The 25,662-nt window shown below is 34.2% G+C and overlaps 2 protein-coding genes across 2 annotated transcripts; both read left to right on the top strand.

The window, feature by feature from the left end:
• Window positions 1-6,982: 6,982 nt before the first annotated feature.
• Window positions 6,983-11,863, top strand: LOC136815998 (uncharacterized). Its single transcript, XM_067072420.1, has 8 exons — window positions 6,983-7,093; window positions 7,453-7,611; window positions 8,434-8,498; window positions 8,962-9,080; window positions 9,354-9,451; window positions 9,701-9,731; window positions 9,998-11,208; window positions 11,508-11,863. The coding sequence occupies exons 1-8, from the start codon at window positions 6,997-6,999 to the stop codon at window positions 11,630-11,632; spliced, it is 1,905 nt and encodes a 634-aa protein (XP_066928521.1). The 5' UTR covers window positions 6,983-6,996; the 3' UTR covers window positions 11,633-11,863.
• Window positions 11,864-15,393: 3,530 nt separating this feature from the next.
• On the top strand, window positions 15,394-22,267 carry LOC136815999 (innexin inx3-like). Its single transcript, XM_067072421.1, has 4 exons — window positions 15,394-16,111; window positions 17,143-17,310; window positions 18,772-19,185; window positions 21,416-22,267. Exons 1-4 carry the CDS (start codon window positions 15,922-15,924, stop codon window positions 21,988-21,990), a joined length of 1,347 nt encoding a protein of 448 aa, XP_066928522.1. The 5' UTR covers window positions 15,394-15,921; the 3' UTR covers window positions 21,991-22,267.
• Window positions 22,268-25,662: the final 3,395 nt, after the last annotated feature.

Consider the following 25,662-nt stretch of genomic DNA (forward strand, 5'->3'; position numbering starts at 1 on the left):
TGAGTAGTTTTGGGCTATAGTTTTGCATTCCACCAGCCAAAAACTTGATGAAATTCAGTACACAATTTTGTTTATTATTTACATCTTGGAAGTGGTAAGATGGCGCAGATGTCTCTAGTTGGTGAAAAATACAGGTTTTTTGGTTTTTAGTATCCTAATTAGGATGTTGATTGCTATTTTGGATACTTTTTTGGATACTTTTTTGTAGCCAATTTAAGATACTCTCCTAGTTATGAGAGATTGCTGAAGGTGTCATAATTTGTACTTGTTCTGTACTGCAGAAAAGTCATACAAAAACAAACCTCTGGAGAATTTTTTTCGGTAGTTATCTGCCTATTTCCCGTACTGTGTAAAAAAATTCTAGAAAAAAATAAGATCCGAAAGATCCAACTTTGCACGGAAGCACACGAAAAAACCTGCTTTTTCGAAAAAAATAAAAATCGTTAACTGTGGACAAAAAAGCTTTGTAAGAAAAAACGCTTCAACTTCCACTCAAAAAAATACTTTTCCAAAACGATGAGTATGTTAGAAAGCATTTCTACAAAAACAGCTCTATACAGTTTCCTTTGTCTGAAATATTGATAAAAAAGTTGATGCAATCAATCAGTTTCGAAATTAGACGTCCAGTCTGCGACCAACAAAATCGAAAGTAAGAAAAAGAAGACTCTACATTGCGATTAAAACATATTCCAGATGCGGAGAGAAAAAAGAAGACTTTACATTGCAATCAAAACATTCAAGGGGCATGCTGCTCCAATGCAAAGTTTCTAGCTCCAGATTTAAATAACAAAGGAAAGGTTTATTGAATCTCCGGGTAGACATAAAAATTTCCGGCGTTTTTATCAAATGAAGACTCTCCATAGGCCGCCACTTTCAAAACAAAACAAAAACAAACTTTAGAAAAAATGGCGACTTGGAGAAAAAATCTGAAAAAAACTTGCCGAAGGGAAATGTAATGCGTTTGACGTCACTCTCGCGGCAAGTTACACACTCGTTATTTGTTAATCCAATCGGGTGATAGGCGGTTAGGCAGCGGGTGTTCTCTAATTCTCCAATCGGCGTCCAGTCATTTTAAATAAAAACAAAAAAGTTAAAAGGGCGCGCTATCAGTGAAAGTTATCATGACATGTTATGACAGAAAGTATGATTGATAAACTTGGTGGAGTTATCAAAACAAATTTGTTGTCAAAGAAATTTAGCAAGTAAGTGAAAATACAGGCCAGATATCAAACAGTCCCATGTTTCCACCAATCCCAATCGTCCCAAGTTAGAGAAGTTAATGATAAAAAGTAAGTGAAAAATTTGAATCAAAAAATTTTGATCGCCAACTGGGCAGGGGACTCTAGCATGAAGAAACTCTCTCACAACTTCTTTGTATCAGGATTAAAAACTAGGCTAGTCTTACCTCTTTTATCTTTCCCTTTTCAACAATACAATGCTGACAAGCTGACACAACACATTGACAAGTACAGGGGGTCATGCAGTTGGTACCAGACATCATGACGGTTAGTACTGGTGGGTCATATTTCATTTTTGGAATTTGCAGTTGTACCTTGTGGGTACTAACTGCTGTATAGGGTGGTGTAAAATAAATTTGAAGTCAATCAAATGGAACTTTTAGGGTACTATCTGTAAGAAAGACTGGTCTTACTTATCCATATCAATAGCCTTTTTCAATGTAGGAGCTTTTTAATTGTTTCACTCTCAAGACTTACCAAAGCTTGAATCTAAAATCCCATAAGGTTTCTTGTTTTGAAATTGCGTGCCGCTACTAAATCAAATCATTATGTTTTACTCAGGTGAGATAAGGCAAGTTCCAAACATATTTTGCGTGACGCGCACCGCTTCCCATTGTTCCTTAACTTTTGTATATAGCTCAAAAAAGCGTATTAATGGGAGGATTTTGGAAAGTGCTGGGCCGAAAATTTAAATTAAGCCAATCTCAAGATATCGGCCAAAAACTGATTTTGACGTTTGGAAATACGTCGAAAAAACACGTCAAAAAGACAAGATACCATTACTACAATTAACACCAAATTTTGACTGGAGACGTTGATTGTTGATTTTAGAATAATGCATGAAAAAAATTTGAAATTTTTTGATGACGTCATCATTATTTGACGTATTTTAGTTTTTACCGACAGTAAATGACGTCATCTAAAAATTTTGAAAATTTCTCAACAAATATTTTAGAATCGTTAATCTACGTCTCCAGTCAAAATTTGGTGTTGATTGCATTATTATACTTGAAGTTATCGCTGTTTTCAATAATGGCGTCATTTAAATCTTACTTATGACGTGTTTTTTCGACGTATTTCATAACGTCAAAATCAGTTTTTGGCCGATATCTTGAGATTGGCTTAATTTAAACTTTGGGCCCCGCACTTTCCGAAATCTTCTCATTAATACGCTTCTTTTGAGCTACATACGAAAGTTAAGGAACAATGGGAAGCAGTGCGCGTCACGCAAAATATGTTTGAGACTTGCCTGAACTCACCTGAGTACTTTTTGTTAGCTGTGCTTGTCAGCCAGCTTTTTGTTTTTTATTATATATTAATTTACATAGCACTGAAATGTCTTCTTTAACTTTCCTTCAAGTCGTTTGTCAAATAATGCAAAAGTGATGTTTTATTTCTGGGACTTTAGACCTAATATGTTGGGCAGACTTTACTTTACATGTTCAGATTTGTAGATTTGTACCATATTTTGGGGTTTTTGTTTATTATAATGGATCAAATATTAAAAAAATTATTGTCAACCCCAGGGCTACCTAGGGTACTGACAGGTTTCAAATAGTGATTACCCTGAGTGCCGACCACTCAAGACCATTAAACCGGGCAGAATAGGAGGTGATACCAACCTGTCAATAGTCAAATGCACTTAGTACTGTGGGATACTAGGTGCGAATAAGGGTGGTGTCAACCGGTAGTTAGATGCGCTTAGTACTTCAGGGTACTAAATGCAAATAGGGGTGGTATCAACCTGTCGATGGTCAAATACACTTAGTACTTTTGGGTACTAACTGCTGAGGGGTGGTGGGTGTACTCTCAAATTTTCAATTTTGCAGTTAGTCATCATGATGTCGGGTACCAACTGCATTACCCCCCCCCCTGACAAGTAATCAAGTGACAAGTAATCCCTGTGAGAATTTTATATAGACCTTTTCGCCTTTCCATCCGCCATCTTGAATTGTATGCAAAAATAGAGGAACGAAAAAGTCGTGGTTGGATTGAGTTGGAAAATATGCAAAACATATGCAAGTTTACACAAAGATTAAAAAGACAACAAAGCATCTTATAAAGAAATATTATAATCATTAGAACAATAAAAGATGGAATTTCTTAATCCAAAAAGAAATATTTAAAGAACAACAAAAGCCTTTTAGAACTTTGTTCTTAAAGACATTGCATATTCTGTCTTCATGGCATTAAAAATTCCACCAAGACGGAGTACACACATCACACTTTCAAAACACGCAAACTGAAAGCAGTAATTATGATGTCACACATTCAGCCGGTTCAGATCAATGTTTTGATTTGATCGTTTGACAGTTCTATTCCCAGGAGAATAATTTACCGTCAGCCGAATAAGGATAATTGTTGTACCTTAGTGGGTGATTTTTCAGCTTGAGTTTATGTCTAATGTTATGGTTTTTTGAAGTGCTTGTTCTAAGAGATAAGCGAATTTGATTATTTCTAGTTTTCAAAAGAAGGAAATTTATTCTTTCTTCTACAAGATTACACTTTAATATAATGCCAATTATGCATGTACAAGTTTTATATAATTACTTTCTTTTTGCATATGTTTTGCATACTTTCTAAGGGAATTTCACCATGGCAATTCAGCCACCATAATTTTTGCATACAATTTAATATGGCAAATGGAAAGGCGAAAAGGTCTATTGAAATCTACAACAAAAAAACAAAAGTGATCTTTTCTACTTGCTTTGATTGCTTCGCGACGCTCCTTTGCGAAATATTTATCAAATTTCCACCAATGAGGTTGCCACATTTCACACGGCCCTTTTTTTGCGACCATGGCCTCTCAGTGCATTGCACGACAGGGTGGCTGTAAAATTTCATCCTTAATATCACCTCTTTCATTTGTTTCTATCCGTGATCAAGAGGACATTTTCCTTGGCAAGTCTGAGTTTGGAAGGCTCCCCTAAGGAGTAGGCTTTTTCTCATCTTCAATTTTGTGAAGAAAGCAGGAGTTTGGTGCAAAAGTTAGGTTGTCCTCCAAAATCCATATAAAATCATGGAATAAAAAAAGAACTTAAAATCTTCAATATTTTTATTTTGAAGAATGGGTGCAAAAAAGTGAAACACTTTTTATTGGATCAAAATGAGGGATTTGGAAATTTTTCTACGTTTGGTTTTTGCACAAACCCCTGTAACTATGTGGGAGCATCCCATTGCTAAGATGTTGGCTTGATATTGAAAATGAAACCACTGAAAACGAAAGTAAAATCAGCCTGCACTCCAAATCCCATAATCTTGATAATGAAGTTTTAGTGTTAAATCTATTCGCCATAGTTTTATTAAAAATCAGAATTTATCTCAAAGTAAAAGCTTTTCGGCTACGTCATCGTCAGTAAAAACATAGAGCGGTAAAAAATGACAAATTTTGAGAAAAAAAATTGCTTGGTTATCTATAAATAAAAAAATTCATTCATAATTAAGCGCTATACAAAGGAATTGATTAAAATGTAAATACATATAAAATTATTCTTTAGGGTATATCAAGTAATGTCATTTCTAAAAAGTTGTAAGTGTTTTGTTTCTGCAAATTTCCATAATGTTGAGCTGCTACCATTTTTAGTTAAAAGATTGAGTTTAAATTCAGTTCGAAGAACAAAATAATCAACCCAGGCTCTGTTTAATTAGTTGGAAACTATTTTTAAAACACAAAAAATTAACCTCGGAATGGGCTTTTTCTGCAAAAAAAGTCTAGAACATTAACTTTGTGTCATGATTTCATGGCTCAGGTACAAAAATTAGGATTGAGTTTCAAAACTCAAGCAAAGATCGAGTTTTTGCCAACGTTATCTGGTAGCAGAAAAGGCCTGGAAATTTGTCTGCCATGGTAGCTTTAAACAAAGCTTCTAGAAACTTCCTTTCCTTATCAAATACGGGAGCTTTTAAGATACATCTCAAAACAAATTGATGGGTGGGGTTTTCTTTTAAATGCTTAGCGGGTTCTGATTTATGGCTAACATTATCGTGTTTTCGGCCCATCTAGTTGCAACATTTCGTTCTGTTTCACCAACATAATTTTCACCACATAGAATGCACCCCACCCCCATTTTTGCTTGATTGGGGGCTGTATTTTTTAAAAAATACTGGGGGCTAGCCTGCTAGGGGGGGGCTGAGTGTTGTGTAATAGAACTGGGGGGCAGAGCTAATAGACTGAAGATATTTTAAATTATGTTAAAAATATATGCTGCGGGGAAGGTTTTATCCCTTTTGAAAAAAATTCTTCATTAGCCCCCCCCCCTGAAAAATGCTTGAGGCAACTCTGCACACCATGCACCACAAGAGCATACTCCTTCGTAAGTTTGACATGCCATGTGTGGTTTCTTATCGTTCAGAAAGAATAAGTTTTTGACTTTCTTGGTTTTCCAAATAGATTAAGACTTAATAACGGTTATTGGTGAGTTGGTGGAATCTTCTTAAGGAACTTTTTTGAGGCATTTTGGTTGTTTTCTCAAAACTGAATTGAAATTTTGAGAGTTTCTTTTGGTTTGGTATCCATATTCTGCTATCACTTGGACTGCACCATACGTGTATGTACCAGTTGCAACTTCCAGAAACACAAGGACTAACAAAAAATGTTTCCAACATCCGGTCAACCCGCACGCTTATATGGAACTGCTAAAAGCCATAAATTTGAATAAGTCAAAGATATTGATATTGAAATGAAAATCTAAAGTTCAGATCTGTTCAGATCAATTACTACCCAAACTGGTGCATGCACGTATGCAGATAAATTACCACAGATAGGAAAGAATAAACTTATAACAGAGAGTACCTTTATTTTTAACTCTAAATTTTACAAACAAATTGATGGTTACCATGGGAGGTCTGCTCTCCGCAATTTTAAAACTGAATTCAAAGAAATCTAAATTGATATTGATCTGTATAAATTTCTTGACACTACGATGGCCAAGCAAAATGACGGGAGTTACGAAACATCGGTTCATCGTAAAGAAACCAAAGTTCCTGCCATTAGTCATCTAAGGTACCTAAAAAGTACAAACGAAATGCCATTCGTAGCGATTCATTAACCCCCCCCCCACTGAAGATGCTTTTTGACTGAAAAGTTTTTGCTTTAATAAAATAAAACGTTTCCTTACACTGCTTCACACATTATTTTCTGGAATAGCTGATTTGAACCATAAAGCATGGTGTCACCCCCCCCCCAGAAATCTGAAGGGCACCTAGGCCAGGTTAGTAGAGGGGGGCTAATGCCTTGCAATTCTTTGGGGTTACCTAGGTTATTAAGGGTACCTAGCTGTCTTGATGGAGGCTCTGAGGGCTGGTTATCCAAATCGTATATTTCAAAATATTTCAAATTAATGAATTTTTTTATCCCAGCACCTAGTTTCCCATCCAATTTCTCTTTCGTTTCCCATCACGCCATCTTTGCTATATTTTTCTAATGTGGTTGTCTTGATTTACAGCCGCCATCTTTATAGCATAACAACAAATTTTTTTGGCTGAATGGGGGTACCTAACTCAAAGCAATTTCTCAAGGGGACCTAAAATGCTGGGGGCACCATGCTCAATGGGGGCACCTGAAAAGTGGGCTGAAACCATGTAAAGCTGCGGCCAGAATGATGACGCTATTGTTTTTGTCGTTAATGGATGTTCAGTTCAATCTGTGTCTTCATGGTTTATAAGAACTAAATCGAAGCTTTAACCTTGATTTTCTTAGTATATAAGTATGTTTTCATGTTTATTTCTTTCTTCTCATTGTCGCAGTAATTAATGAAAAATGAGTATGAAAGATCATTACCCTGCCAAGAAAAGAAGACTAACACTAAGCTCTAAAACACCAACACGAGTTACTCCAAATGGTAGTAGACCTTTATGTAAGTGCATATGTCAAGCAGTCTTTGTGTTGTATTTGTTGTACTTTCAATATCTCATTCAAGTTACCACATTAATTATATCTTTTTAGACACTGTCAATATCTTAAATTGTCTTTATGGTAAAACATCATATTTTGCAAAAAGAGCAGAAGGAAAAATCCTCTTCTAATTTTCTCACATGCAATCGAATTTGGTTTTGAGTTTCAGCTTAAAACAGCAGAAAATGATATTTCGTAAAGTCGCTAATTCAGCAAATAGCCTTTTTAAATACTTGAAATTTCTATATAATTTTGTTTGGTGTATTTTATCATTGTCATTATCAAGGATTCTTATGCTCAACTCTGATCCTTTCCTTTCAGATAGCCAGATTGAATCACCGAAAGTCAATGAAATAACACTGCCAAAGAAGAAACATAGAAGCTCGCCAGCAAGTACTGGTGGCAACCGCTCAACTGACGAATCTACTGTTGAAATACACTGGGATAACAATTCATCACAAATACAAAGCAAACCGAAAAGTGTTTATTGATTTTTTTTTTGGTTTCATTCATCAGGGGGACCTAAATATGCTTTTAAAATTTTTTCCATTATTGAAATATTTTTGTTTAAATGATCAAAGAACCTGGTTAGATAAATTAACAAATTTTATTTGCCCGAAAAAACAATAATATGTTTTTCGTGGTTTTTCGTCAAAATCACAAAAATTTGAGCCCGCAAAAAAATTTTAAAACTTAAAAACCGCAAAAATTAATTCCCACGAAATGAAATTTCGAAAATTAAAACCGCAAAATGCAATTTTTCGGATATTTTTTTCGACCGCAAATATTTGTTCCGATAAGGTAGTTCTCATTGTAATGCAATACGTCTAACATTTTTGGTCTGTGAAAATGGATTATAAAATAACAAAATATTGTAATCATCTGCAAAAGGTGGCATTTTGAGGTCCCTATCACTGGCACTTTGTGGAGCAAAGTGGGGTTCCCTTGAAAATAAGTCAACATAAAGTTTACATATTAAAAAGGATTCAAATAAATGCATTCACACAAAATTTCATCAATGGATGACTTTTTGTTCTCCAGATAATGCGATTTTCCAGACTGACATTCTGCGGTCCCCCCTAAACAAAGTATAAAAGTTCAATTTGAGAAGAAAATACCAAAAACCTAAAACTTTGAGATTTAAGTTACTGGGAAGAAATTTTATAATAGAAGACCTTGTAAAAACACCAAAAAAAGTTTTAAAAAGTACAGAAAAAAAAAATTAGAGCAAAAGTAAATTTCACGTACATTCTGAGGGGCAAACACCTGTATCAATGTTGTTCTTATCTGTATTTGCTATAGGAGGAAGAGGAAAGAGAAGGAAAGAGACGAATTTATCTTCTCTGATCAAGCAAATTCCTAAAACTGTGAGTTACTGTAATTTTACAACAACTTCTAAGGGTAATCAATTGCATGATACATGCACACCAAGACAAAGATCCTTAATGAACACCTCCTGTTAGACGAGGAGCAGTACCCTCACAGTAGTATTCATGGGGTTTGATTTGATTTTCTTTCTTTATGGTCCCTTTAGACTTCTTAACCAGTTGTTGCCAAGCTACAATTTTCTCGATTTCTGGGTACATAAACTATATCTAAATAATTTGTATTTTGAAGGTGCTTATCAAAGTTCTGGTCAAGATTGTCAGGGGCTTATAATTCGTGTTGTACCTCTTTGATAAGTTTCAATATAACACTACTGTATCCCAAAAATTAATCAAAATAATTACATCATTCGGAACAGCACAGTACAAATCGACAAATTCTATCTGTCATGGATTTGCTTTCTAATCAAATATAGCATCTATTTCCTTCAATCTTTCTTTTCAGCGTAAATCTGTTGAGAGTTGTACTGCAGAAGAAACAAATTTTTCAACATGGATGCAGCAGAATCTGGCACCAAGCTGCACAAGAAAACAAAATTATTCACTCAGACACAATTCATCAAGGTTTGCTAAATTTTACCTTAAAAGTCAAGAAGTGAAGTTTCCTTTATTCAAACATTCTGTCAATCATGTAGTAAATAGTTTCTACCTCTACCTACCTTAACTAAAATTTTCTCGAAACTTCGGGATTTTGAGCTGTGAAATTTTGTGCGAAATTCCAAATCGCTTTTAGCTATAAAATTTTGGGGAAATTTCCCTTTTTTTTCTAAAATATGACCTTGATTGTACATGTTGAGATCAAGGCAAGTCAAGTGCACTTTCTTTTTCCAATTTTAGATTATCATGTTCAAGAGGTGCGAAGATTGAAGCATTGGATTTCAGTGAGAAGATTAAGAAGTTTTTACAAGAAGAAGTTCCTTCTGCTCCCCAGCCAAGTAAATTTACTTTTGTATTTGTACCCTTTACGTTACGTTACTGTGGATAATTACGGTTCATATTCCCACCAGTCTTGTAATTTTTTATTTAATGTAATAAGCTATGAGTATGAAAGAGGTTTTTGTCTAGCTTAAAAGATTTGAACATTATTTAATTGAACTCCTAGATTTTTATAGCTCAATTACAGTTTGACTGGTTTATCCCAAAGAAACTCAGGTTTAGTTTAATTTTACCGAATTCTCTTTCAGGTGTAAACAGAGAGAGTCCCTTAAGCTTACGGTATGGTATATGTTTGTGATTGAATCCAATGAAATTCAGAATTGTTTTGAAAAGATTATTATGTCCATAATAATGAATGGTTGTCAGGATATTCGGGAAAATACGTTTCTTCAATTATTTATTGTTGTTATCATTAATATCATTGTCATATATATGTTTAACGGTGAAAAAGAATGCGGCTATTATATTTTTATTCTTCTATTTTTTTATCATTGTCATATAAGTATGACCCCATCAAATTTTACTATACTTGTATTTCTTTCCAGCTCTTCGCCATGCTTATTGCAAGCCCAACCCAAGACGCATTCGCCGAGTTACTTTTCGAATAGTTCTGCGGACAGTCTTCTTAATTTTGACAATTTAGAAGATTCCTTACTTGCCGGTATCGATTCAACTGCAGCTTCTTCTAAAACGCCAATCCGTAATCCACGTAACATACCCACCCGGAAAACGCCATTGCGATCATGCCGATCCAGGTCAAGCACGCCCGTTTTAAAACGTTCAGCTCGTAAGCAAACCACACGCCCCATGCCTAACCTATACACAGTCGATGAGCAAAAAGACTCTGGGATTTCAACAGGAAGTAAAAACCAACCCTCTGATAAATGTTCGAATGCAGAAAGCGAATCAAATAAAGTAGATACTAATAATAATCAATGCATTAATAAAAAAGACAAACGACAATCTCCGTTAATCGGAATCGATTTTGATGATAACGATGAGATCGATCAAATTTTATCGACTCAACCCGATATTTTACTAAAGGATCCCATTAACACTAATCTATCGAAGGTCTTTGATAAGGTGAAAACCGAACCTGATACAAATATACCAAATAATAACAAAAGTAAGTTGAAGCTTCGAAAACGAACTACACCTATACAAACTAATAAACCAAAGACCATTACTACTACACCTGACCTATTAGATAACGATTTTGACGGGTTCGATGAACTATTGGCAACTTTTGATATGGGCGATGCTGCAGAAATCAAATGCAAATCTCAAGAAATCACACCAGCTCGTCGTCTCACCGAATCGCAACGAAAGTTAAAAACCAAATGCCATACTTCGCCCTTACCACTCAATAATCTTCAAAAGAAAATTATCGACCAAAATACAGCTTTTATCCCTATATCCAAACCCTCAGGATCAGCATCTACAAGCACTAACAAACTAGACACTGATATGCAGACTCTTTCTATTAAGTCACCAGTCGTGTGCAAGAAAACTGGCTTCAATGTTACCAGATCTACCAAGAATGTACCAACGAAAACAGGTCCTCAAAATGGCTCCTTTGTAAGGAAAAATATGGTGACTACAGCCTGTCGAAAGCCGTTCGTTCCACCTAAAGTGTCTGTTTTCAGCTCGACTCTATCGAACTCAATGGCTCAAACTATGGCATTGGAACTATCAGCCATTGAAGGGAAAATGCCTGGTGGTGATCTGATGGAAGCATCGACGACAGTCGCACCAGGTAGGGCCATTGTCTCTTGTACTAATAAAGGGTTAGTTGAATCATAAGATTGATGTTAGGATTTTGTATTTGCTAGTTTAACTTTCATAGTAAAGTGTTTTGTTTACTTCTTGGTTTTGATAATTCGTGCTCGTACCTAGATTATCATCCAGAAATTTTGATTTGAACTGTTGCCCATTTCAAACAAAGATCCCAAATTTATAGGGAAGTGGTCAATATAGCCTTCCTCAAAGGTTGTTACAATTTCTTTGTAATATGTTCAATTGGTATAGATTCAAAACCGACCAAATATTTTTCAGGAATAACATCGAAAGCATTCGACTGCTTTTCATCCACACAGAAATGCACCATGGAAGAAATTGAACAAAAACGAAAATTTGCACAGATGAAACTGCGTGAACGCTTGAGAAGAAAACGAAAATAGACAGAAGGATAACTTATGCTGAAGAATTTATCCTCAATCATCACTTTTGATAGTCGATCAATCATATTGATTGATTTTTGATTCTCATTGATTTTATCATTGATTTATTACCATTACATATTACCATTACATATTAGTTTGTTTTTTCAGCGACAATAATTTATTGTTAATTTACTCTCTGTACATAACCTATTCTCTGATAGCAAAAAATTAAGTTTCCATTTTAAAGAACTGTATAATGTTTTTATTGAATAGCTTCTTTTGAAATTTTATAATTTTCAGGGAAGATCTCTTTTGTATGGTAGTTTACTTTTGGGAGAAGATTCACAGTCAGCTACCGTATAACTTCTAATAAACGTCCCGGGCGTTGTTTGGATTTTAGGAGGGGCGTTTATTGGAGGGGGCGTTTAAAAGAAAGGGGCGTGTATTGAAAAATTTATAGGATCTGGAAATGGGTGTAAACAAGTTCGAATACAAAAAGAATACAATTATTGTTGTATGTCTAAGTGTTTCTTCATATTATACTTTTTGCTTTATAGCTGCGTGTCTCAAATAAACGCCCCTCCTAGGGGTAGGCGTTTGTTCGAAGGGGGTGTTTATTGAAAAATTTTCCTTAAAGGAGCGTTTATTCGAGGGTGCGTTTATTCGAAGTAATGGGGTATCTATAATGGTCATTAGAATGATGGATTCTTAGACTTTTTCGCCTTAATTGCTGAGTGATTAACAACTCACCTTTGTAGACTTAACTTTCAAGCAAATTTCGTACTTGTAATAGAGGCATTTCATACGATGATAGAGAGCTAAAATAGTTATGGCTTTGAGTTTGTTTTCACTTACAATGTTTTCACATTTCATTTTACTTTTTAATGATCATATTTTACCTCTTCTTTATCTTTTAGTATATAGATATAAATAAAACAACTTCAACAACATGATTTTACAAAAAGTTCACTTTCAGTGAGTCAATTTCAATTTTAATTTTGTTACTGATTTTTTTACCGTTATTCTATTCAAGACGGTTTCCTGTTAGGTTCACATTTATTAATTTTTCTTCTTTCATCTTCAGTGAATAATAAAGAAATGTGTCAAACAATGAAGATTTGTTTTTAAAGCATTTGTCACCGGATGGAAGATTCAGCGGAAGTACTGTAAGACATGTTGTTTTTTGTTGAGCTCTTTGTTTTTTCTTTGAAGACTACTCAAAAATCAAAAATATATATTTGATACCGTTTCATTCTATATGTTGTAGTAGTGACCGAAATTTAGAGCTTATTTTCACAACAACAAATAATATCGGCTTGCGAAGTTTCGCAGGTTCTTCAAATCCCGTCCCGACTCTGAAATTTGATTCGATTTTAATTTAGACATTTTATTTCTACTGATCTAAGATTACGAATTTTTTCAATGTGAACTTGTAATAAAATGCTTTAAAGCTTCAGTGCATTTTGTTTCTTTCGTTGAAATAAGAAAAATATTTGACCACTGACTTTGACTCTTCAAAACTTTGAGTTTTTGCAATTTCTTTTTCAATATTAGATATTTTGAAATAGGAATATAATTTCCCTTCTTTCTAGTCTGGCCTTTCTAGCCATTTTTCTTAAAATCGCCTTAGAAGGAGGTTAATCTTGTGATTAAGATGGCTTATGACAGTTTCAACTTCATTTTGAAATATAAATCTTAGGCCCTTGAAATAGTGTTTTCTCATCTTGATTTTTGTTGAGGAGAGATTTTTATATGAAAACTTCTTTGTGGTCAATTTCCCTCCCTCTCAAAGGTGAGCCTTGTAAATGATCATGGTGTTCACAGCACTGGAAACTTTTCAATGAAGAAGCAAATATTTCATTCGTAGTGAAGAATCAAAAACATCTTCAATCACGAGTTTTGTGCTTTTAAGTTTATATATATATCGAAAATACATTTAAGACACCTTTTTAAAAGCTTTCCCGTTTACCATGGAGCTAAAAGGAACTAGAATGAGGCCATGTCCCGGGGAGGGGGGTACTTAAGCAAAATGGGTGCCGGGTATGTGCGAGCCATAAGGGTTTTCACACCCTCAAAAGTCTCTCAAATCAAAGGGGTACAAAAACTATTAAAAAGAAAATTGAGTCACGAAATTCAAAATTTCCTCTCAAAGGGTCGTGATTTTCCAAAATTTGGACAAAAATCGAATGAAAATCAATAAAAATGTTGGTAAAAGTCTCTCTTAGGGTCCCAAAAACGCCAATTTTTCCTCTTTCTAAGGGTCGATGATTGTGATAATTAATCATTTTCAAAAATGCTTACATGCTTTTACTAATCAAAACAAGGAGGGGGAAACATTGGCTTGATCAATGAAAAGATACTTAATAAATAGGAAATTTATTTGGGAGTCGTTCCCATTTCCATTTCTCACAATTTACTTCTAGACGTAACAGATGAAAAACAAAACAGACTTTTATAAGAATAAAACTCTTTCTGAGGCTTTTCATTTTTTGTCTTAGGCCCTTGCCAATGTTTACTTTACAGGCTAGTTTTATAAGGTCTGAGTTGTTGCAACAAAAATTGTGTTGCTAGTATTTTCCACTTTTTATAAGGTTACTAATTTTAATCATATGTATTTGATTCAATTGCTAGTGTCGTTGCCTTTCTTATTTGGAAAATTTTCAGATTTTTCCTTCGTTGGTTTAAATCATTATTGTTGTTTTTCATTTATATACCTACGTAACCTTATACTACATACATAGTAAACTCTAAAGTTTACTTTTCTCATTTGCATTCGTATTGTATTATTAAACTTTCGAGCCAGCTTAAAACCGGTAATATCTAACGTAAGCAGGTGCTGATTACCAATCCCCCCTACCAAACAAAAGAATCTGATGTAAGAAACTTCACATCTTACGATTACAAATTTTTACATCCTATAAATGTTTTTATGATGTCACATAAACATACAACTATCTGTTGCCTGGTAGCTTTAAGTCAGGTCTCCGAGAAAAATCTTGAAATTAAAATTGTGTTTTTATTCCTGTAAACTTTGATGTTTCCTTTTAGAACGTGTGTATATCCGCTTCATTATAAAATTTCTTATTTTTCAACCCTGAAGATGTCTGTCCTTTATGCTTTTAGATGTGTAGACTGTTTTCCCTATCACCCAAACCAATGATTCATTTATATGGTGTAGTACTACTCACTGATTTTAATCAATGGAAAAACCAGCATATAATACAATAAATGGAAACTCTTAAAGAATGCTATCTTTTAAAATATGGGTAGTTTTAGACTGTATCTCTCAATAAATCTTTTAAAATATCTTTATACTTAAATGAAATGTTTCTCGTTATGCTGGACTTTGGTCTGTTAGGGTTTCGGGTTCCCTTTAAAAAACTAACAATATCGAGAGAAATCTTATGATAATTTTCATTTTTTATTGTTGTTTTCCCCTTGGGAAAATTGAAATGAAAATCAATCATCATAATAAAGAAAGAAAAGGAAAAATCGAGAATTATTTCGCTACCTCTTCGATATTCTCATAGTAAAAATTCTTCAAAACAAAGATGTTAAAAAAATATAGTAGTATCCCTTGTTTTCATTTTGGTTTGCTTGGTTCCTAGCATTTATCAGTCCCCTAAGAACAATAGAAACCATTGTGTTTTTATAGGAATCACATAAAAGATTATTTGTTATTTCGTCCATAACTTTCTATTGTTATATCCCCCCTTTTCTATTCATTATTACATCAGAAAAGATATTTTCATCACCTTACCATAAAAGAAACCTTTAGTTAGGAAATTATCACACAACAACCTACATTCAAAAAAAAATAATATATCAAAATAGAGGGGTCTTTAGAACTAAAAGAAGCATACATAAAATCAATCACCGTAAAAACAACATCATATAAATATTCATTGTTACATACGCAGACAGGATTGATTGAAATTTACGGGAGAGAGGAAGAACAACTCCGGGGACTCGAAAATAATTTTCATCAGCGCTAATATTACCAAGAAGTGAGATGGTGAATTAACAACGAGCTAAAGGATCTGCCCCTTTAATTTTGATAAATCTTTGGGTGTTAAGAATATTATTAAAAATGGATTGACATTTTGATTGATTGGCTTGGAATATTTTTATTGGTTATCTCCCTTTAAGGGAGTTTAATAGTTATCGAATTGGTAGTTCTAAAAGTTACGTAACTTTTCGAGAACTTTGAGATACTATTATTCAAGTTGCTAACTGCTACTTTACAAATTGGTAAAAGTACTGTTTAGATTGCTAAGATTAAATTGGTGATTTTTTAATTTGTTTGAATGACAATGGGCTCAATTGGAAGTATCAAAGATATTCTATCCATCAAAATAAAACATCGGCATGATTCATATACGGATCAATTTTGTCGTATTTTTATGTCGAAAATGTTTATTATCAGTGCTCTAGTGATGGGTGTGGACTTTTTCAATGATAAAGTATCATGCATTGTACCCAAAGAGAGTGGATTAGGTATGGATGGTTCTTAATGGTCGTTTGGATTTGTTCTCTGTATAACTGATTCCTTCTCCGGACGATTTTAGATTTGCGAAACTCTTTTCCTTACTTTACATAAGTTTTGTGTCCTACCTTAGAAATTTCACTCAAATGTTCATTCATTGTTGGCAAGGAATTTTACGAATTCAAAATTAGCGATTTTTGTGTGTAAGAACTTTAGGTCCAATTTTCAGCTTCAAGGAGACTTATTGTCATGAGTAAAATAAAGGGAACTATTTTTATGATTTCTTGATGAAGAAAATAACATACTTATTTCAAATTCAAATGAACAGTTTCAACAATTAAAGTAAATTACGTTTTCTAAATCGTGATGAAAACCCTACTGATGAAATTTCAAAACTTTCTCAAGACCCCGTTGATTTTCAACACACGCGAACTTTCTAGTATATTAGTCAAATATTTTTTAAACTAACATTGGTTAATTTAGTAAAAAGTGAAAAAGTAATCAAAGTTTTTTCTCTGTAATTTGAGGCCAAAGAGAGAACATTCCCCTTAAAAAATCGCGGTTCCTTCATTTTAAAATATATATTTAAGTTCGTTTGTCTCGAGCCATCTTGCACACGAAAGTATTATATTTTCTAGCTTCCTTTCTTACTCATGCAATACATTATCTAAAGGAAAGAGTTTTTTAAATGTGTAAAACAATCGTTAAAGATCATGAAACTTACCACGGGTCTTCGATATTTATCTGAATCTAAAAACCTTTAGGACCAGATTTTTAGGCTGAAAAATGTTCCCTTTGATAAGCGTGCTAATTAATGGTTTTTAAACTTGATCCCAAAAACATCGTAATAAAACAGTTCAGCGTCTGCAGTAAACGACCCCTCTTGTCATTATAGAATACTCTCAAAGAATCATGCCTTGCTAGTCTTATAGGTATCAAAGGTTTCTCTTAGTTTTTCCAGGTACTAAGTGCATAGTGTGTGTCTCGTAAACCATTCCTTGACATATCATTAATTCCTATTCTTCCTTTTTCTTGTTACTAGGTAGCGATTTCGTGCACAGTGCTTGTTGGATACAGGGTTTTTACATCTACACGGAGATGATGGACCGTATCGAACAATCAGGTTATTATGGTATTCCCAAAGATATTGATATGGATGGACTGACCGATGATGGTCGGTTATGCAGATCAGTACCTAGAGGATCTAGACGTAAGTTAGCACATTTCTCTTCCGAAATTTATCCCCGCGATTTTATTAGTGAGTTTTATGTATCAGTCTTTTTCTTTGAAGGAGACAGTTAATAGCTTCTGATTTATCTAGATTTTTATTTCCTGGGGACGACGGTCAGCACTTTTACTGTCCTCCATTTTGCAGGTCAGAGCTGCGGTTTGTTCCAAATCTTTTCAGTCATTCCACCGTCCTCAAAAGTGCAGATACATAAACTCGCTATTACGCTACTGTTGTATGTATAGAAAGTCTTATCTAGCGCCATTATAGTCTGAATCGCAGACCTCTACAAAAACCTTATAAAAAAGCATAGGTCTGCTTAATGCTATATAAGGAGCACGAATCCATTAGTGGATGCCAGCAGCCTAGCACCATTATTGAATATCGAAAAGCCATTAATCCGCTTTGGCTAAGGTTGGATTGTTTAAACATATCATGATTATTTAGAATTGGTTCTGATCTATCCGAATCCAGGGGGTCAACAGATTTAAAGGATTAAAACCCAAAAGGTCTATTGTCCTCGAGGTAGGAAAATCCCTGGGATTCTTAGTGAACATTTTTATCTATATTAAAAGATGAGAATTATTTTTATAGAGGTGACCTTATCAAGGTCGCGTTCACGTTTTTCTATCAAAACCCTATGATCAACTGGTGAAATATTTAACCTCAAATTCAAGAAATTTATAAACCCTCTATGGCCACAAAACATAAGGCAAAACAATTTTCAATATTCTCGTCTGATATCTTCATTTTATGATTTATTTTTTTAATCAGGACCTCGGAAAAGATTTATATTCGGGAATTTGATGAAAGCTTTACAGAATGACTGATATTTTCAAATTTACAAGTTCATTTTCAAGATAAAATGACCCTTTTATATTGAGTATGTTCAACCTTTTCCCTAAATTATTTCCATTCGGTAACACCTTCTGCATATTGGAACAATCGCTAACAATAAGGATGTTAAATAAAGGTGTGTTCACCACTATAATGAGATTCGAAATGATCCACTTCCATGGCCATAGTTTTCCCTGGTGTAATCTATTAATTCCAAGCCCTAAAATGTTAGGTCAATATTAACTGTCCTTAAAAAAACCAGTGGGAATTTAAACGAACAAAAATGCTAAAAATCATTTACTTCAAAGACAAATCAACAATTTTCATCATATAAAGTATCACAAAAACTATTTTACGTAATAGTTCTCGGTAACAGTTACGAGTACGATATGAGAAATATTTTATGAGTTCCGAGATCTTTCCGTACAATATTTTCCTTAGGCTTTAGGCATACTCTTTTTAACCAATCAAATTGCAGATATTTTTGGATCGCCGAATAAACATACATTTTATTCCGCTTTTTGTCCACAAAGACGTTAAGTATAATAAAGGTTGTTTTCCCATACAGTATTATAACTTTTTCGCTCTCTTCTTTTCATCCAACAGATAAAGATCCACGTTGCAACATCATGCACAAGACGTTCTTCTTACAATTTCAATGGATGCCTTTCTTCATTTCCAGTCTGGCGTTACTTCAATACTTTCCATACCTCATATTCAGAATCGTCAACACTGACATTATATCACTTAAAACAACACTTAAAAGTGAAATAGATACTGACTCCATTGTCAAAAATTACTTCAACTATAAAATCAATTCAATCCTCAAGATGAGAATACGTATTATATTGAATGTTTTCATTAAAATGGCTTACGTCTGTGTCACTGTCATGGGCTTCTGGTTGTGTGACATGTTACTAAATGGTAATTTTTATAGTTATGGCACCAATTGGATTAAATGGACCAAATATAATAATAGCATGTCACATGATATCAAAGTCAGGAACCATCCAAAACCCGGTAAGCTTTTTATTTCAAAGTATCCCTTCATTTGTGTATCCGGCAATACTTTGTCAAAAATAGGTGCTGGTATGTGTGGGGGTTAGGGCCAAAATCTTTCTTTCTAGGTTATTTAAGGACGAAAACCATGAATATTCTAGAAAATCTCTCTAAGGTTAGGAAATATTCGAAAGTCTCTCTAAGGGTTACAATTGTATTACAACCATGATATGATTTAACTATTTTTGTTGAGGCCCGACTGTTCTCATTTTTGGCACTTTCTTTCATAGGATTAAGTTGTTCTAAAATCATGTTTGTAATTTTAGGCTAGATCTGATACATGTTTTTTTTATAAGCATAACGCTTATAAGCATAAGAAGGCTCAGATTTGCCGAATTCCTAAGCATAGCATAAGCATATGTGTCAGCCTGAAATATTTTTCAAGTTGCCATTTTTTATCTGTTTAAAAAGGTTTGGTAAAGGTCAAGTAAAAAATTCCACGGCTAGCTACATTCCAGTGCTCCCAAAATCTGAACAAATTTTTACGATATTTCTGTAATTTCACTAAAAACTTGGCTCGGGGTGAATCATAAGCATGATTCATAAGCATATAATAAGCATAAACTATGCCTGGATGCTAGAGAACTTAAGCATACTCGAGCCTGACCAAGGGGCATACACTTGCTTAGAAAAAAAAAACATGTATATTCTTTGACCCTTGATTTGCTTGAATTTAAAATATGCTTAGCATGAACCTTATCGTTCTTATAAAAAAGAGGGTAGAATTTGTCCACGTTTCTCGTTCGAATTTGTAATTTCAAACCATGAAGCGCTCGATTTAAACTGTTTAAATTGTTCGTTTGGTATTTAGAATTATATCGCAAAATATCACACTTTCAAAAGTTAATTTAATTGTAGCGATGATTCACTTTATGGTGTGAAGCCTTTCAAAGCAGTGCTTGATATTGCTTTGCAAATTAATATCACAGGAAAATCTAGTAGCATAAATCTCGTGGCGCTTTCAAAAGATATATTGCGGTGAGATCTTTCTGTGCCATGATATTTATTGAAGGTTCTATTTTTACACAAGTGTTCCTGTTTCATATCAAACACATATTTCATATCAGGACAGTGTCAGTCTATTGCTATATTATGCTGATATAAGCAAAAAATGTTTTTCTTTTCTTCTTTCTGTCCAATCTTGCTCCACATCCGTGTCAATCCAATGTGAAAAAGCTTGTGAAGTAAAAGTGATGAGTAAGCAAACTATATCACTCTTATTTGAAAACAAAACCTTTAAATACCTACTATGAAAATTTGAGAATTTTCCAAAAATTTACCTATTCTTTCATATATTTTTTCTAAGAAGAAATGTATTAGATTATTTAGGCTTTAAGAATCCTACTTTAAGATAGAAAAAGTCAAGAACATTTAAGGCTCGAAAAGCTAAATCAAGCTAGTTCCTTGATGTTCTTGTAAAAAATATGTAACATGGTAACGAGACTTTCAAAGACATGGCCTTGTTGAGTAAAATATGATGCTCATTTTTCGAATTATCTGGAATCAGGAGTTTTAGCATTAGATCGTGAAAATTCTTCTTTTTGAATAGAACTTCTAAAACTATGTACATTTACTCACTACTCATTGCTAGTAGGTCACATTCAAACAATACACTTTTTTATAAGAATTATATAACTCCTCTGAGATGAGCTTTAAAAATTCTTATAAAACATTTAGTATTTTGAGAACGCATCTACGACAGTTTGTATAATTATACGAACTTTTAACCAATCGATGATCCTTGTTTTTGCTCGACATTTCATTCGTTATTGTTCATTATATGAATCAACTTCGATATAGCTCCTTTGAATCGATAAAAGCTTCGATTCAGCATCTTTTTTTTGTATTAGAAATTTAGCCGTTATCGTCAGTTAACAATAGTATATACCGACCCTGGGGGAACTGACCTTGACAGCCGACGGTGGCGTGCCGCTGGAATTCGAAAAGTTTACCCTGTCAGATATGAGTTTTTGATAAAATGGTGACCCTGTCAGAGAGAAAAATTGAAAATTTTTCCAATTTTTCCAATGGCAAAAATGACTAAAAGTAGACCAAAAAACTGAAAAAAATTCTAATTTTTACCCTGAAAAATTGTCCAAATAACCAAAAGTGGACCCTGTCTCAACCCAATCGCCAATTATTAAATACAGTAGATTTGAGAAATGAACTATTCGTATTTTTTTCTTTCTAGGGAATGTGTTATTGCCACCCATGGGTTTCTGTGAAATCCACGAGAGCTCACGAGACGTTCGTCAAACCTTCACCAATACCAATAAATTCGTTTGTGAAATCTCTCCAAACATCTTATATCAATACGTATTAATTATCTTATGGTTCTTAATCGTCTTCAGTATCATCATAAGTATTAGCGGACTTTTGATCAATTTAGTCGGACATTTAGTAACCGTCACCTGTTTCTTACGTCACGATAATCCGTCAAAAGAGATTTATCAACGTCTGACGTTCCGAGAAGTCGAATATTTGGAAATGATTCGTCGCCATAATATACCAGTTTTTGGTGAGATTGTCCGTAAATTACAAGTGTCTCGTGTTGATTGTCGGACAATGTCGACTTTTGATGATAATACCCATGAACTGGAATCCTTAAAACATGACATGATGAAAAATGATTTGTCTACCATCATGAATCACAACCATAACAATACGGTCGCCCATAACAACGCTGTCAACAACAATAAACATAACCCATTGGCTAAAGCGAATGCACCGGACAAAAGCCCTGAAACAGGCTACATTACAACTTGATCCCAATTTTAATGTACAGTACATAACTACACCCCCTTCTCACAGACTTATTGGGAACCCTTTCTCACTAGAAAAATTGTCCAAAATTTCGTCCCCTGTGAGAAATTATCCTCCAATTTTTGTCCCTACTTTTATAATAATCAAATTAACCAATCCTCACTGCAAAATATTATGCTATTTTTCCCTTCCCCACTGAATTTTCTGAAAAGAATTGAAATCCCCAGCATAAAAAATATATGAATATCAATCCCCATCGAGTTTCAGTACGTTATTTTCATCCCCACTAGCTGAAAAATCCCACAGGGTCTGTGAGAAGGGGGTGTTTAACTATGCTTGCCTTTTAATGGTTTTCTGGTTGAAACCTAAACTCTTTTAGACCTTACCATGTATTAGAATCAAAATACGCCAATACGGTGCAATTATGGTGCTGGTTGCTAAAATTTTCAAAGCCAACACAGATATTATGCGTGTTTCAAGATAATTGTATATCACTTTGATGAAACAGTACTAAAATTGTTGTATTTTATAATTATAAACCACAGTGAAATCTTTGTAAACCTTCATTGATTGCTGGTCTTTATTGGTGATGGTGGATGACGTTGATGGTGCTTATTAAGTAGGTGCTGGTAGTTTTGATATGATTTAGATTAAGTTTATAATAAATTTTTGATTATAACACCCCTGTGTCACAGACCAGGTGGGACCCCCTACCTGCTGGAAAATTCGTCCCCGGTTTGAAAAACACCCTATAATTTCAGCCTATATGGATAATTGATTTTGTTTTCATCCCCTTTTGAAAGTTTATGGATAAAAATTGCACTTCATAACAATCGCCACTGGATTTTTTGGCCTGGTAGCAATAAAATTTCTTTCCCCGTTAGGATTTTAATAGAAATCTCTATCCCCACTGTGGAAAGAAGTTCCACCGGACCTGTGAGACAGGGGTGTATTAAAAGTTATAGTAATACATATGAATTTTTTGGTGTGGTCTATTTCAGACCATAAAGGACTATAAAGTGTGGATTTTTATTGTATTTTTGTCTGTTCACATCTTGTGCTTTTGAAATCCAACGTACAAAGTTTCTAACCTGGTCTACAATCGACGCCGAAATATTTGGCACAAAAGAGGAATCCCCTCAAAACTTTAAAACCGCAAGTGATCATTAAGTGCTTTGAAGTACGGTTGGAAAGTAGAGTTTTAGCCCTGAGTTTTAACATTAGACCTAAAACTTACAAGCTTAGGATCTAAAAGCTCAAAAATGTTTGAATAAGGTTGAGAATATAGCCTTGAAGCCACCTAACCCCTCCCAACTCGAAAAATCCAAAGATTTTACATACTGTCTAAATACTATGAAATAGAAAGAGGTTAATACACAAACAAAAAATTTGTTGCCTGAAATATAATTTTCAAGATTTTGTAAATAGAAATTTAAAACAATAGTATATTTTTTTATAAAAGAAGTTGTCATATTATTTATTTGTTATTATTTGAATTACTATATGGAGATGGAATATTTTATACTTGATTTCAATGAAAATGAACATTGATGGTTCTATATCTAATTATTTTCAAATAATTTCGAACCAACCAACCACCCTTAAACTGATAAATTCTTCCACAAAAAAAAGAATTTGACGCTCAAATTTTGAAAAATATCTTATCAACTAATAATGGTAATAAAATTTCACGACATCTCTAATTTATTGCTCAAAAACTATTGAAATTCATATTTTTGTTTTCAATTACTTGATCCACCAAAGTTTTTACGGGACGACCTTTCTTTGTATAATGATCATCATTAGATATTTTTGTTGTTCTCGTTAGAAGCATTCGAACAACATGCGCAGCATAGTTGAATTGCTGACATCGAACAAAGTTATAGGCTACGTCATATCTTCCTTTGGTTCGAGCATAAAACTCCTACTCTAAGGCCTAAAAGCCTGGAGCTGTCTAATGTGTAGACTAACAAAATTACTGACATCAGAAGTGTGACAAATCTCATGCAAGCGTTAAATTCACCACGTATCATCTTCCGTAGAAAAGTTCGATAAATCACATCGAGATGGTTTGCTTTAGTGGAGTTCAAGTTCCAGTTTAGACACGCGTATACAAGCCGACTCCTATGAAAAAACTATTCAAGAAGAGAATTCGAGTGCCAAGAGTAATCGAGAAGTTTTGTAATACTTTCGACATTTGGATGAATTTCGCAGTTGCAAGTTGTATCCTGTGGTTAAGCTCTTTTTTCCCATTGTTGGGTTGGTTGTGATGGGTGTATGATCCGACATATCTGAATTCTGAAACATGATTGAGCTACTACTGTTGTCGATGTTAATGATATTTGAACAGTAATCTACTAGAGAATGACATTTCTCAATGAGCACACGCATTACATGGTCAAATGTAAAGGTTGAAGAGAAATGGATTCTCGGGCCTCCTTGCCTGACACCTGACGTTGTTTGGAATGTGACATCTTCATAGGTAAGAGATGTAGAGCTGTAAAGAGTCTCAAGAATCCGAAACATTTGAGGGCTTCTCTCAGCAGTGAAACGTAAATCGATAGATTTGAAGAGCCATTTTTGCGGAATATGGTCAAATACAGCACTAAGGTCAACAATGTTTATGTTTATGTTTCTTTTCTTTATACAAGGTATACTTAGCTCGAGGCTAATCAATATCAACTTAAAGAGGAGATATAACGGTTGTTGCTTGCGGTTTGTTATCTGTTGTGTCTTTTAATCGCATAAATACCATTCGTTGTCCCACGGTTAGGACGAAAACCATATTGCTCGTCAGATAACTGTAAATCATACCATCTTTTTAATCTCGATAATCGATGCTGATGATTAGTTTGCATACAGTTGTGTTCTAGTGTTCTATGTGTTCTATGCGTTCTATGTGTTCTAGTGTACTGTACATTCAACATATCACATTTCGGTATGTAGTGAAACTGCCCCAAACTGCGCCATCTATAAACTGGGCCTTGAGCAAGTAAGACCTGGATATGCCACTAAAGTTCACAAAATACAAGGTCAAACGATAGAGCATGTTACTGTAGTCTTTGATACGCCAAGAATTTCGGCAGCGTAGGATATATTGCTATATCACAAGTGAAAAGTTTAGATTGTTTCATAACCATATTTGAGCTAACAAAATCACATTTTATACCTAACATGTGTGAAGATGTAAATTGAGCTTTACTAATAATTTAGTGCGTGTCTATTAATATGCTAGAAAAATACAAACCCTAACCCTCGAAATTCGCAATTCGGTAAAGCCAGCCGAATGACGAAATGCTAAACACACTGAACGCTTGTCGAATTCATGAAAGTTTTTCTGACACTTCGTCAGATGAGGTTATTCCTGCTCACCTCAATTTTTTTCCACCGAACGGGTGGAAAGCGTCGGGAGGTTCAACCCCCCCCCCCCCCCAAAAAAAAAAACGCAGTGACGGCGTCGAACGTATTTCCTCCGTCATGGGGCGTTTTTCAATCTCAAAAAAATATAACTTTGAAAAATATTTCTAAGTTTATAGAACATAGAACACTAAAACGCATAGAACACTAGAACGTATAGAACACTATAACACATAGAACATAAGAACACATAGAACACTAGAACGCATAGAACACTAGAACGCATAGAACACTAGAACGCATAGAACACTAGAACGC

This window comes from Clytia hemisphaerica, unplaced genomic scaffold (assembly GCF_902728285.1).
Source record: "Clytia hemisphaerica strain Z4C2 unplaced genomic scaffold, Clytia hemisphaerica genome assembly, whole genome shotgun sequence".
Lineage (NCBI taxonomy): Eukaryota > Metazoa > Cnidaria > Hydrozoa > Leptothecata > Clytiidae > Clytia > Clytia hemisphaerica.

Bases quoted from the DNA above. Each gene is read 5' to 3' on its own strand.
- LOC136815998 (XM_067072420.1), top strand. From the start codon at position 6,997: ATGAGTATGAAAGATCATTACCCTGCCAAGAAAAGAAGACTAACACTA. The intron at 8,499-8,961 runs GTGAGTTACTGT...CTTTCTTTTCAG, and splicing joins TCAAGCAAATTCCTAAAACT to CGTAAATCTGTTGAGAGTTG. The intron at 9,732-9,997 runs GTATGGTATATG...ATTTCTTTCCAG, and splicing joins GAGAGTCCCTTAAGCTTACG to CTCTTCGCCATGCTTATTGC.
- LOC136815999 (XM_067072421.1), top strand. From the start codon at position 15,922: ATGACAATGGGCTCAATTGGAAGTATCAAAGATATTCTATCCATCAAA. The intron at 16,112-17,142 runs GTATGGATGGTT...TCTTGTTACTAG, and splicing joins ACCCAAAGAGAGTGGATTAG to GTAGCGATTTCGTGCACAGT. The intron at 19,186-21,415 runs GTAAGCTTTTTA...TTTTCTTTCTAG, and splicing joins CAGGAACCATCCAAAACCCG to GGAATGTGTTATTGCCACCC.